A 14,607-nucleotide genomic window follows, 5' to 3' on the forward strand; every position below is an offset into this window, starting at 1 on the left:
AACTCATTCAAGTTTGTGAGACATGATTTTCCTTGCGTAAAGCTATCCTGACTATCCGTAATCAGTCCTTGCCTTTCCAAATGTGTATAAACCCTATTTTCAGAAGCTGCTCCAACAACTTACCCACCATTGATGTCTAAGTCACAGCTCTATATTTCCCAGGTTTCTCCTCACAGCCTTTCTTAAATAAAGGCACATTAGCCACCCGCCAGTCCTCCAGCACATCACCTTAGTTATAGATGACACAAATCTCTCTGCTAAATTTCCACAATGTCCTGGACTACACTTGATCAAGTCCCAGAGATTGATCCATTTTCATGTTTTCGAAGAGTTCCAGGACTTCCTCTTATGTAATGTGAACCATTTTAAAACATCAATATCTGCTGCTTTAATTGTTGGACAAACATGTCTTGAAAGAAAAGGGACCTATGCATTGAAAAGTTGTTGAGCAACGTTCTTCTGGAGTTGGTTTCTGTTTTTCCAAGGCACTTTGATATGTCAGTTTCAGGAAAAGACCTCAAAATCTTGAGGTAAGAAAGACTCTCACGAAAAAGTAACAAGAAACTTTAAACTTTAAAGATCAGTTTGAAAGGTCTCTCTGTGACGTGTTTCTGTGAACTTAAAAGAAGTTCCAAGTATCAATTTCTCTGATGAACTGATAAACCTGAGAGCTGAATTGTTATTCATATTTGAAGACTCAAGTCTAACTGCGTTTACATTGGAATAATGTCTGGTCTGAAGGTTATCCATCGCTGCATTGCAGTTAGTATTTCAATCTTGTTGAAAGGAAGCTTGGGGAACTGTGAGAAATGTTCCCATTTTATTGGCACTGATAATACAACTCGTACATAATGCAGCTTCAGCACCAGCACCTTCCTCCCAGTGAACTCACAAGAAGGGGTCAAAGTGGGATCTTAGATGTGTCAATGAAATTGGCCATGGAATATCAGAATTTGATAAAAGATGAAAACACTGACTATATTCCAAAATATGGGAGATTCAATAATAATAAAGTAAAAACATTTTATTTATTTCAAATTTAAAGATTTAATTGTATATATTCGTGTAATCTCTGATATTTGTGCTATCTTATTTTTCTAATGAAACTAACCCTAAGTAAAGAAATACGGAAGATATTACGAGATTGTGTCATCTCATAAAGATGAAGTGAGAATGAAAAAGGGTCCCCCAAAAGCAAAAAGTAGTTTCCAAAAATCAAAACATAGGCCTGAAAAAAATTTCAAAGAACTTGCAAAAAATAAATTATTTTAAGTCCAGTTTCTTTCTACTCTAATGAATTCCTGATTTCTTTTACAAATGAAACAAATTTTTAATCTCAACATCCATTTTCTAGTTATAGTGAATGACTACAGTGTCAAATTTAGGATTGTTTTATTCAGTAAGTCCATACCCATGGGAAATGTATGAAAATCGGTAAAGTGTGCTCATCAAAGTTGTTACAATCAATCAGTGAAGGCAAAAGGATGGCACTGAATGGAAAAAACAATGCAAGTACAGAAGAGCCCACAGAGAAACTCCACCTTTCTTTTACTTGTATCGCTGGGAAAGCAGTTCCAGCTTGATGATGGGGTTAACAATTCATTTAACAGTTTCAGCTGGCACAGAGATCAGTAATCGATTTCTCAGGATAAAATTTCAATAGGTGGTTGATAGTCTAATTTGGATGTCCACTGTCACATGTTTCTTTTTATTGGCAACAGGTGGCCACACGTTTCCTGAATCTTTCTCAAGTGATTAAGGGCCATCTAGATTTCATGCGGAAGGTTTAAACCGGGACTTCACCACTGAGGTCAGATGCCAGATTGTGGTTGGTGATATCTGTAACCAACAAGGAGGTGCAACACTAAAAGTTGGGGCTCTCATCAGTTTGGAGGATAACTGTATAGGCTTCCTTTTTGAGGTCCTGTGGGGTGCTTTGTTAGCTGTCAGGTGCTGGTGCTCTTTGCCTGGATGCTTTCCCTATCAACATCAGAAGGCTCACGATGTACTGGCATGCGATAGCCATTCAAGCTGTCCTGGACTCAGTGTTCCAGGATGGCTTCAAAGATGACTTCAAGGATGGCTTATACATGTGGTGCTCCTGACGACTGCATAAACATGCGGTTCAATCTCACTCTCCAGATGCATTCATGTACTTCTTCATCAACTCAATAAATAACTACCCTTATGAACACATCAAAAATGATTTGGGGCAGAAATTTCCATCAATGATTCTTTGCAACTCGTCAGCTAAGTTTTTGCTACTGTCTCAATGAATGGCAAAATACATGATTATTTATGGTCTTTTACATCAACGTGAAAACCTGATGTAAACCCCTTGAAAAGCCCTGATTTTGCTTCATTATTATTGCTGTGTAACCACAGCCACACCATTGTTTCTGCAGCCTGAGGATTACCATAATTTTGTACTACCCATTTCACCAAATCCCATTGTTGTATTTCTTTAATTCAGAAAGTATTGTAATAAATGTGGTTATTCTCAGTGCCAAATAGGTAAGTTGTTTTCATTAAGAAAAATGCTTTGAAATCTGGACCAGAAAGAGACTAGATGATGGGTTCTGGAATTTTAAAAATATCAAAGACTGGAAAAGAAGTTGTCATCTTTGTGATACACTTACCAAATCGCTTAGTATACAACATCTCTCCCAGGTTGTGTGGGGCAAGGGAATAGACTGCTAAGATGCCTTCATCTGGAAATCCACGCTGACTACTCGGAATAAATGCAGCCAGAAGCTGCCCATCTGCTGAAATATCACAGCTTGCATCATTGTATATCTTGCAATTTTGGACCAGGACATTGACGGAGGCTGAAGGTTGGGAAAACAAAGACATATGCACAATGAAAAGACAAAAACATTGTGTCAAATAATTTCAACTCAGCAAATGTAAAAGATTAATATTTTTAAAGGTTCTATGTAGATTAATTTTATGAAGCTTTAAAACCATGTAATTTACGAAGTCTACTGAATTCAGAACAAAGATTAGGAGCATATTAGCTTCTGCATTTGCTAACAGTTTAAAAGTCACAAATACAAAAATTGAACAGGAGCACTTTCTTTCACGTTTTTTATTCCAAAATATCTAAAAGCTGCACCTGACATCATTGCAATGCATCTATAAGGTTGAATGCTTTAAGGATAGCACTTTATAGATGTGATCTCCCTGCTTGTTAAGAATATGCATTGGGAGTTGGAATGGGTGATCACCAGACAATCAAAAAGCAGTAGATGGGTCATGCAAAAGCTGCCCAAGTGCATCCCACTTTTCAAACAGTAATCAAAACTGAACAATGCATGAAGTGATACTTCATCTGGGAATTGCAGCCAGAAAAGTTCACAGCACCACAGGTGGCTCAGTTGTTCAGGAGGGCAAGACAACCATCAGTGCAGCAATACTAAGAAGTAACAGGGGTACAGACAGGTGGTCCTGCTGTCACAGGCTCAGGATGGTATGTTGCCTCCTCTATGCCAGGATCAAAGCTATAAGTGAGAAGGGTAACTGCCAGTGGTCACAGTCTACATCTGGAACAATGTCATTCATATAAAGAGAGATGTAGTCTTGCAGTCAAAATGGGGCAAGCTAGTATGAAGTGAGCAAAAATATTCACATCTGGGGCTTGTTACCATGAACACAATAAGTAGAGAAATTAGGGGATAGAAAGGGTGACTGCATGGTTGGAAAGATGGTGTAAGGCTTTAGATTCTTAGGAGAATGGGATTAGTACTGAGGAAGCTATGTCCTGGACCGATTGTACCTAACTGAACCAAGGCTGATTCCCACACAAGGTCATTAGCAAGAGTTTTTGGAAAGGGTTTAAACTAACTTAGCAGGGTGTGAGAACTAGGAGGTAATACTAGAGAGGAATATCAAAGTATATAGGATATTGGGAGCGACAGGTAGGACTACAGAATGAAATACTAAGGCAATAGATAGGCTCAGCTTGAAAGAGAACAAATTTGAACACATGGAGTCTGCTAAATTAGATTGTAGATTCTGATAACCATACGAAAATATGTTGCTGTGCCTATAACAGAGACCTAGCTTAAATAAGGACGGGGCAAGGTATTAAACACTGCCGGAAATAAAAAGTGTTGAAGCAAGATAGAAAATGAAGGAAAAAGAAAGTGACTCGTAACCTCATGGCAACAGGTCAAACGTGGGCAAGGAACCCTTCGAGTAAGTACACCAGCCCTCACTGTCTCAAGCTGATGAATCACTAATGCTCCATATTAAAAACTGCATATTATGCACGGAGGATGGAAAGGACACAGAATCGACTGGAGACTTCACCATCCATCAACAGTGGTGCTACTGCACTGACTTAGCCAAGTCCTAAAAGCCATAGCTGCTAGACTAGGACTGTGGTAGGTAGTGACGGACTAACAAGAAGGAAAAATCTATTTGAACTTGTTAACACTTTTGGGCTTGTTACATGAGCTTTGTGGAGACAAAGTCCCATCTCCACATTGCTTTCAACAGTATTAGCACCATGCGGAATAGAATAGATTTCAAACGGATTTAAGAACCCAAAACTGGATATCATTGAACTACGAAGGCCATCAGCAATAGCAAATATTCAACTACAATCTGTAACCTCATGGCCAGGCACTGCTCATACTACTGTTGCCATCGAATCAAAAGATTAACTCTGGTTCAATGCAGAGTTCAGAAGGACATGCGAGGAACAGTGCCAGGTATATTTAGAAGTGAGGTGTCAACCTGGTGAAGATAAAACATAGGACTACTTACATACCAAACAAGGGAAGCAGTGCGCAAAAGGCACGGCTAAGCAATTACGAGACCAACAGATCAGACTTAAATTCGGCATTGCTGCTACATCCAGCAGTGAATGGTGGATGGGCAATTAAACAAATCACTGACTGAGGAGGCTCCGCAAATATCCCCACGCAATGATGGGAGAGACCAGCTATTAAAACAAAAGACAAGGCTAAAGCACTTGCATCCATCTTCACTCAGAAGAGCAGAAAGTCTTCAATTAATTCAATTTACACCAAGTGTTATTAAGAAATGGACGAAGGCACTGGACACTGCAGAGGTAATAGGCCCAGCAATATCATAGCAATCATACATAAGATTTATGCTCCAGAACTAGCCTTGTCCCGAGTCCACCTGTTCCAATACAGCTACAATACCTCGGCATTTTTCAAATCAACAATTATATCCTGTCTACAAAAAGCAGGCCAAATCGAACACAACCAATCACTGCCTCAACAGTCCACTCTTGATTGTCAAAATAATCACAGAGGTCATTGATGGTCTGGCCAAGCAGTACTTGCAAAGGATAAGCCCAATCACTAAAGCTCAGTTTGAGTTCCAGTGTGGCCACTTGGCTCCTAATCTCATTACAATCTTAGTCCAAACACAGACAGAAGAGCTGAATTCCAAAAGTAAGCAGCGAGTGCCTGTTCTTTATATCAAGGCAACATTTAATCAAGTATAACATCAAAAAGCCCAAGCGAAACTGGAATCAACAGCTCTTCGTTGACTGGAGTCATACCTAACACAAAGAAAGACAGCTGTGGATGCTGGATGTCAATCATTTCAGCCCTAGGATATCACGCAGGAGTTCCTCTGTATACAATACTGGTCTCAAACATCTTCACGTTTGCTTTATCAATGACCATCCTCCATCATGAGGTATGAAGTGGGGATGTTTGCTCAAGGATGTACAATGTTCAGCGTCACTTGCAACTTCTCAGATCCAGAAGCAGTCCATGTCCATTGGCAGCAAAGGCTAGACAATATTCACAACTTCCATAAACTTCTTCCAATACACAGTGACAACAACGTATACTATCAGAATGATTCAATGCTGTATACTCCCTCCAGGTCCTTACAACAGCATGTTTCGAACCTGTGATCTTTACCATTTCGAATGAGGCTAACAGATATATATTCCTTTTGAAGTCACACAGAAGGTCGACATGGAACTAGATCGCCGCTCCCTCACCAACATGGAGTCAAATTGTGGAACGTTTCCTAACAAAACTACACTTCAAGGACTGCAGCTGTTTGAGAAGGCAACTCACCACTATCTTCTCCAGGGATGGGCAATAAATGCTGGCCTAGCCAACAATGCCCACATCTGATGAACAAATTTTTTAAAAGTATCGCTAAAGAGAGTATCGAATGGGAAGGACAGAAACCTTTTTGGCTTGTAGAAAAGGTGCTTGATGTAGACTACATCATCATCAGCAAAAGATTTAGTTAAGACCTATCAAAACTGAAGTGAATGGAAATCAGGACAAACCCTCCATTGTCTGGAGTCTGAAGGGCAAGGTTGGAGATACATGGGAACAAACAGTTCCAAGTTCCCCTCCATGACACATACCAGCCTGACTTGGAACTGTCACTGGATTGATATTCTGGAACACAGGTCCTAACAGCGCTGTGGGTATCCCTACAGCACATGGGTTTCAAGGTGGCAGCTCATCGCCAGCTTCATCAGGGCAAGAAAAGATGAGCAATAAATACTGGCCTAGCCATGGATACACACATTTCATGAATTAATTAATAAGTGTGACTTGGATTTCCAAAAAGGCACGCCCAACAACTCATTTAACCCGAACTTCAAGTTGATCAGTCCTTTGAAAAGTCACTGTCTTAATTCTTTGTTAGCTACTTCTCTCTTTGCAGGAGAAACCTGCTGCATATTTCTAGCATTTTACATTAGAATGGAATGGGTGACGATGTGATCTGAATGGTGCCGTCATAGTGGGTGTCAGTTCACACTGGTAATCTTTGTTTCCAATATGCCAAATCACTGCAGGAAAGTGCCAGACCAACACTTCTCTGTGCGTGGGCATGGTTATGTTATCACAAACTGGATTCACAGTGGCATTATGGGATGGGTCCCTATCCATCCTTTCAACAGCTGCAGTCAATTTGAAAAACAGGCGAAACTGTATCAATTATTCTACAGGCCTCACTGCAATTTAGAGTGTACAATTGGAATGTATTATAACTCAATTAAAGAGATGCATTTTGTTTCTGACTATCAGTTAATTCCCTGGTCACATAGTCCATAGTACACTCGGGTACAAATAAGAAATTTTTTAGTGCACGTTGACAGTTGAACATAAAGCAAATCTAATAATCTAAGATTAAATAAAGCTCATTCACAATACTGCCTTACAGCTAAGTACAAAATCATCCATATTTTCTTTTCAAAATATTTTATGTATTATACAATAAATATATGCAAATCCAAGGGCCAATTTTCCAGTAACAAATGCAGTAACGATCAAAAAGGATTAAAGGAACAAGATACAATTTTTCAATCTGTGATGTATTGAATATCATTCCAGTTAGTGGACACTGGGGACCAGCAAAAAGCTTTCTTTCACTTTTGTTGGTTTGATGGCAAGGAGACCAAGAGGACTACAGTTGCCTGGAAACCAAATGAAGTACCGGATGTCTTCATTTGGAAAACACCTTTTAAGTTGCCTTATTCTGATTTAAAGCTTCTGCCAAACATATTTACAGGTCTGACCTTTAAGATAACATACAAACACTCCATGACTGCTCTAACATCTGAGAAGCATAAAACTCTTATGATAAAACAGGACTTGGCACCGGCAATCCGAAAATGCACAAATTAGCAGGGATCACTTTCACTAATAACATATTATATGCAACAATTACATTTTGACATCTCTGCATTAGAACTTTACAAAATAAGAAGCTGAGAAAATGGCTCGTTCGCTGGTTTCTCTCAGCTTTACAACTGGACATAACCAAATCCTCTGAAAACACATGCATCACGGACATCCATGTCATCTACGACTGAATTGGAACCGCACAGAAAACTGAGGAACCACAACCATACCCATAGTTCCAGAAAACTGATTCAGCATCTATCTTCAACTTGTGGACAGCCTGATGAGGAGATTGACTGCTGTCTAACTGGTGCATACTTCCCTAATTCTCAAAGCAGCATCTGGAAAGCTAAGTTCTAAAACTTCCAGAGCATACAATTCTTGACAAAACAACATGCCTTTCAATAGGATGACTTAAACAACACCCTGATCACAAAGTGACAAATGATCACTGTCATCTTTTGGTTTAATGAATCCAACTGTTTCAGTATGAGAATCAGCTGATTATATCTTTGTTTCACCATGCCCTGCTTATTATAACCATCAACTTGTTCTATCAGTCCCTTGCCATGATAGTCAGTGGCAGCAGGCAAACGCTTACTTATAAAACTTAGTCAGTGACATATCATGATATGCCTAATTTTGGCTGTGATTAAAAATATTCCTAGAGGTTTTATCACATGATATGCCCCCACACTTCAGCCATTAGGCTGCTGATACATTTATCCTTGATACATTTCTTTCCTTTGCCTACAAAAAAGTAAATTATACAACTGGATGATACTTGACAGCAAGCCAAACAGCCTTTATCCCTCTCCATTATCAATATTGGTATATCTGGCAAAGAAAATATGTTCAAAGTAATGACAAAAAAAAATTGTTCATAGTCACTTTTGATTTTCTGCAGAGTAGCAAACAGCAATGGGAACTGATACTCAATTCTTGTAGACTCCAGGCCGATCTGAACAGTTGGCACTCCTGACAAGTTCATTCAAAATGGCAAAAGCTGTTCTTTGGTACATCTAAATCTTTTGCCACCAAGGTGCAGTGCAGCACTGCATGGAAGGAACTGTCTCTTTTCTTGAGTTCATCTGGACAAGAGTGAAGCGAGATAGCCTTTTCCCAAATTTTTGCTGCTGTTCGTACAAGAGCAAATCATGTTGTTACCAACTAGCTTGCTTCTTCGCTTGTGTAGAAAGCAGCTGATATTGACAGCTGGGTCAATAAGGTCATTGCATATCAAACAGAAGAATTATTTCCATGATCTCATTGGAGGATAACTAGTTTGGAAATTTACACAGCACAGAATCATCTCTGAAAGGCTCCAGCTGATCAGAATGATTGCTCAACTTACAGATATGCAAATTGTCTTGCATTTTATAATTTTTCTGATTTTCCCCTCAAAAATAAATATTAATTTCTCAAAAAGGAACTTGAGAAGGTAAATCCTAATCCTAGGGTATAAGGGTTAATACACTTTTTCTTCAGCTAATCTTGCATTGCACAGCTGTATTTAATTCAGTTTCGAAATAGATGTTAATTTATTACTCATTAGTGGTCTACCAGTGTTCTGGGTCCTACCATAAAAGTAAGCTGTCAATTGGCAGTCAGCACAACTTGCATTAAGGGTTGGCATTTTTCTTCAACGCAGATCAGTGTGCACAATAAAAAATAATCTATATTGATCTGGAAACAAAGTTTTAAATGAATATTTGAGAAACCCTTTTAGCTACGACAAAAAGCAGAAAATTGTCCCAAGAGAATGTTTGCTATATCTGGACATTTTTCTTTTAACAAAATAATGGATTACTGCAATGGACTCCATATAAAAATCGAGTTAGAAAAGTGGTTGGAGGTAGATTAGATTAGATTCTCTACAGTGTGGAAACAGGCCCTTCGACCCAACAAGTCCACACTGCCCCTTGAAGCATCCCACCCAGACCCATCCCCCTGTAACCCACACACCCCTGAACACTACGGGCAATTTAGCATGGCCAATCCACCTAGCCCGCACATCTTTGGGCTGTGGGAGGAAACTGGAGCACCCGGAGGAAACCCACGCAGACATGGGGAGAATGTGCAAACTCCACACAGACAGTTGCCTGAGGCTGGAATCGAACCCGGGTCCCTGGTGCTGTGAGGCTGCAGTGCTAACCACTGAGCCACGGTAGCTTGGTTCCCATTCAGCTACAATGTATGCAGAGCTCAGCTGCATTGCAGGACACACGGTAGAGTTAATGCAATCAGTGGAGATCAGGCTTTTATGAAAAGTTCATAATCATTATAACAATTAAAGTCAGGGTTAGGTTCATATTGAAGTTGTAATTCCATATACAACTAGGTGGGGGCTACAGGATAGCATTGTCAGCATCATTAATAAAATGAACAAAAGAATGGTGGCAAGAAAGAAAGAAAATTTAAGAAAGCAAGACTTTGAGAATAATTAAAACTGCCTTTCCTTTCCCTCTACATGCTATGCCAGTGAACCATACTACAAGCAGCAAAGATAAACAGAAGCAATAATTCCTGTGGACCCAACCAACCATTTGTGGCAAATTGAGAATTTTATTACCTTAACAACCATTAAAAACAAAATATATAGCTGTAATATTAGTGGGATATATATTAGAAAACATACCCTGGAGAGCTGTAAATGTTTGTTTGTCTATATCTGAGCAATTGCTATTGCTTTTTACCACACTACTAGAATTTAAATTAAAGCTAATCATATAAATTATTTCAATTAATCCTATTTCTCCAACAACTGTGATCAATGTACACAAAACAGATGAAATTTAATATTCTTAGCCCAATTTCTGATAGCATGATGGTAAAATGGCAGATTCACACTGAAACACACATTATATATATGAAGCTAAATAAATAGGAATACAAGGAATGTATTAATCTGCAAACAATTACCTACGTCATATGCTTTTAATAACAATCCTGCACAATGCTGCAAAGCAGGACTCAACAAGGCACGGTTGAAAAGTTAATTTATCAGACAGCACAGCATTTCATTTATGAACTCATTATATTTCGAGCAGCTTTAACACTGGCCTCAGAGGAATGCCAGTTTCCAAATACAATGTCTGCATTCAACAGCAATCACTAGATAAACTAGCCTGACCGAGTAAAGCAGATGAAAATAAAACTAAGTTCACAATTATTAGCTTGCCAGTACTCATGTATTCTTTGAAACCTATATGTTCTTTGCAATACATCTCCTGATGCAACTATTCCGAACTGAGACACCTCTTGGCCTCTTTCACCAAGATAATCTTTCTTGTGTGTAATCAAGTATTGACAACAGAACAATTGGCAAGGATGAAAATGGTTAACTCAACCAAGTGTGTGGAAAACAGCTGTGACACTCACTCAAAAACAGACCGTAGATCAGCTGGTTGACATGTTAGTACCCTGATATGCAATGCTTTCAAATTTGTGAATCATCAGGGAACACCTTAATCATTAACTTTGTGTTTGGTCAATGCAATTTGGATTTATATTTTCTTTAAAGGCAAAAGCACAACAATTGGCACAAATGGATCCAAATAGTTACCATCTGAATTTCATTATCCTTTCAAAGCAGTAAAGCTAAGTGACATGATATGAAGAAAATTACTCCAAAATAAGTCCCTGGTTTATTCCTTGACTATCACAAGAAGCTTGTGACGGGTGACACAGTGACTCAGTGGTTAGCACTGCTGCCTCACCACGCCAGCTACCCAGGTATAATAGCATTTTGAGAGACTGTCTGTGCAGAGTTGGCACATTCTCAATGTGCGTGTGTGGGTGCTCCAGTTTCCTCCCATAGTCCAAAGATGTGCACCGTCGGGATTTCATGAAACAGCACTGGTTGACTACTGTCCAAATTGTACAACGTTCTGACAAGGCCTTCTTAACTCCAATCTGATCGTTGTAAACATTTGTACTTGGAAACAACTTTGGAATCTCAAAACTAATTCTGAAAATCACAGTAATACAGAAAAATGTTTGATTAATGGTTTCTCATTCAAAACTGCCCTGACACAGCTAAAAGGAATTACATGATTTCCTGAATTATACACACATCTTCCAAAAAACAGTGAAATGTGGAAGGGTCTCTTCTAGCCATATTGAATCAGTTTTACAGATAAGCAAATCAACATGGAACTCAAAAGACAGCAGACTTTTGCTACGCCTTGTTTACTGAATGTTATTATAATCGCGCAGCTCTTCCTCAAGGTTATTTTTCTTACCTGACCAATGACCTGGGATTACAAACTGCAGAAAGAAATATATTACTTAAGAGTTTTCATTTCATTGAGATGGCTTCTGACCAGCCCACATTCAACAATTGGCTCTGAAAACTCTGCTCACAAATTGACAGTCAAGACAAATTTTAACGGAGCAACTGAGGCAAACGGCAACATTCTTAATAAAGCAAATTGTAACCATTCTTGAAAATGTCTATTTTCCCCATTTTCCAACTTTAACACAAATCTTTAAAAAATGCTACGGTCTAGATCATCACCAAAAAGAGTTTGTCCTTGGGCCTTATACTATCTGTGCATTAAGGCTCATTGGAATCTGTCCATTAGTTTTTAAGGTATTTTATTTAACCACAAACAGACTAATAAGGGTGAGAACATTGCCACTGAAGGTCGGAAGGGATCGAGGTTACATAAAAATTTAGTCACTGGTCTCATTGCTATTTGTGTAAATTGTCTCATTTTCCTACATTATCCCAAAGATTTTATTTCAAAAGTACTTTGCTGGCTTTGAGAATGGGAAAAATGCAACAAAACTTTCCGTTCAATGTCATAATATTGTGATGCCTAGGATAATTAACAATCCCAAAAATCTAATTCCACAGTAATAAGGAAGGACTGATGTTTAGAAGTAACTCCCACCCCAAAAAGGCCAGATTGATTCTTTGTATTAATCTTACACCGTTACAAGTTATACATCTAACATTCAGTTCATGGAAAGTACACTTACTAGTGAAAAATTAACACCAATTATGCTACCATATCACTGTTTAAGATTTCCATTCTAGATTTCTACCTGGCCAGAAATATATTCAACCAGCATTGCCAAATGTGATGGTGTACACACGTACTTGCTTTAATTTAACTGAGACATTACAGCTTCAAGAAACAAGCATCAGAAATATAACATATAGTGCTATATGTTTTCCATATCTCATTCAATTTTAAATTTCTAAAAAGACTGGATGAATTTCATAACTTTCCGGCTGCTCTAGAAATGAGAACTTAAAGACATGTAAACTAACTGATATATGGTAATTGTTTCAGTGATAATGGGAACTGCAAATGCTGGTGAATCCAAGTTAATAAAATGTGAGGCTGGATGAACACAGCAGGCCCAGCAGCATCTCAGGAGCACAAAAGCTGACGTTTCGGGCCTAGACCCTTCATCAGAGAGTAATTGTTTTACTCTTTTAAAAACAGTATATTCATTGCAAATGTATCAGTTTGAGTTTATTTTGCAATAGTAGTTTTGAGAGGAGAAATGTGTTCAGAAATCAGCAATAAACAGGAGAAGTACTGTATTCACAACAAAGCTTACAGCAGAAGGAAAAATGATGAGTTTGCTTATTTAAAGTGGAGTACAACCTTGACTGTGAGAGACAATGTCCATACTATACATCCGCCCTTCTTGAGGATCGATTACCAGAGAAAAACAGGGGCTCTGCAATTTAAATAATCCACAGACAGCTATCACTTAAGGGGTCCTAGAAACTTCAGTCTCATTATAGGGGGATTTCTCAATCCAATCAGCACAGCAATGTGCTTTTTTTCTAAACCACAATAAACCCTATTGGAAGCATTTCAGTTTGTAACAAAAGTAGAAGAACCCAGTAATACTGACTTTCTCTTCAGTGTGGCACTGGTTTCCAGTATGCATGCAATCATGGGCAGTTATTCAAACTATATTGGACACAAATCAAAAAATCTGGAGCAAGTAAAATTTTATTCTGCAATTTAACAGGCAAACACTTCTCAAGGATTTAAAATTACTCCTAATGTTAGGAGTAAAACAGAATAGCAATTTTCCTGTGGCAATGGAAAACATTCAAACAGTTGTTTGAAACAGATTACAAATGTCCATCTTCCTCATGTACTGCAGCCTACACTATGGCACAATGGGTGTAAAAAGATTAAACTTAATTGAATTACTGAAATAAATTTAAACCAGAATTCATAAGATGAATCATTCCAGCAATTTCATGCCTTACAACTATTTCAGTGACTGCAGAGTATTGGACTACTGATACAAAAAACTTACAGTACTCAGCTTTGCCAAAATGCCTATAGGTAAAGATTTCTTCAGGGCACCAGGTTATTTTATTTTTAATAAATAAAATCAAAAGAATTAAGGTTGAACGGCTGTAAAATTCAACATTTGATCTCACAGGCAACACAGCAAATTATTAGTAGTCTCAAAATGCAACTGGTTCTGTTGCAACATGTTAAGAGTGTTAATATTGTATAAGCAAAAGTGCCATGACAATGTGTTGTTTGTGGCAATAATAGTATTTCTGACAGCCTGAACTATTAGACAAGGAGGATGCTAGTCATGCATCTATTCTCAGTCAGGCTGTTTTCAATAAAGGGAGAAAGATAGTTCCAAACCAGGAGCTTGGACATAAATCTACTATACACCTTGTAATAGCATTTCTGATACTGGACATGGGAAAAACGATGAATAATCCCATAATTTCAAATAAAAACAATTAACAAGATTTGGAAACAGGAACTGAATATGGAATATGGATGTCTGGTTCCACATGCATGCACACTACACAAACTTTAAATCAACACCTCTTTCAAATCTCCAATGCCAGTGTTATCAGATTGCAAAGTTAATGTTCCAGTTCTGGATGAGTGAACTCCCATTTCAGAGAAGAACCGGCAAGATTAAAGCCATCCTTGCCACACACTAACTCTAATGCTGT

The 14,607-nt window shown here is 38.4% G+C and overlaps 1 protein-coding gene across 5 annotated transcripts in view; it reads right to left on the minus strand.

Moving 5' to 3' along the window:
• The window catches only part of LOC125459423 (activating molecule in BECN1-regulated autophagy protein 1-like), a 331,981-nt gene that overhangs the window by 119,055 nt on the left and 198,319 nt on the right, over positions 1-14,607 (minus strand). For all 5 annotated transcript variants that reach the window (XM_048545862.2, XM_048545859.2, XM_048545863.2 and 2 more), the window contains one exon: positions 2,640-2,828. In XM_048545862.2, the coding sequence (XP_048401819.1) occupies positions 2,640-2,828 (189 nt within the window). The remainder of the gene's footprint in view (positions 1-2,639; positions 2,829-14,607) is intronic.

The sequence above is a fragment of the Stegostoma tigrinum genome, chromosome 17, assembly GCF_030684315.1.
Source record: "Stegostoma tigrinum isolate sSteTig4 chromosome 17, sSteTig4.hap1, whole genome shotgun sequence".
Lineage (NCBI taxonomy): Eukaryota > Metazoa > Chordata > Chondrichthyes > Orectolobiformes > Stegostomatidae > Stegostoma > Stegostoma tigrinum.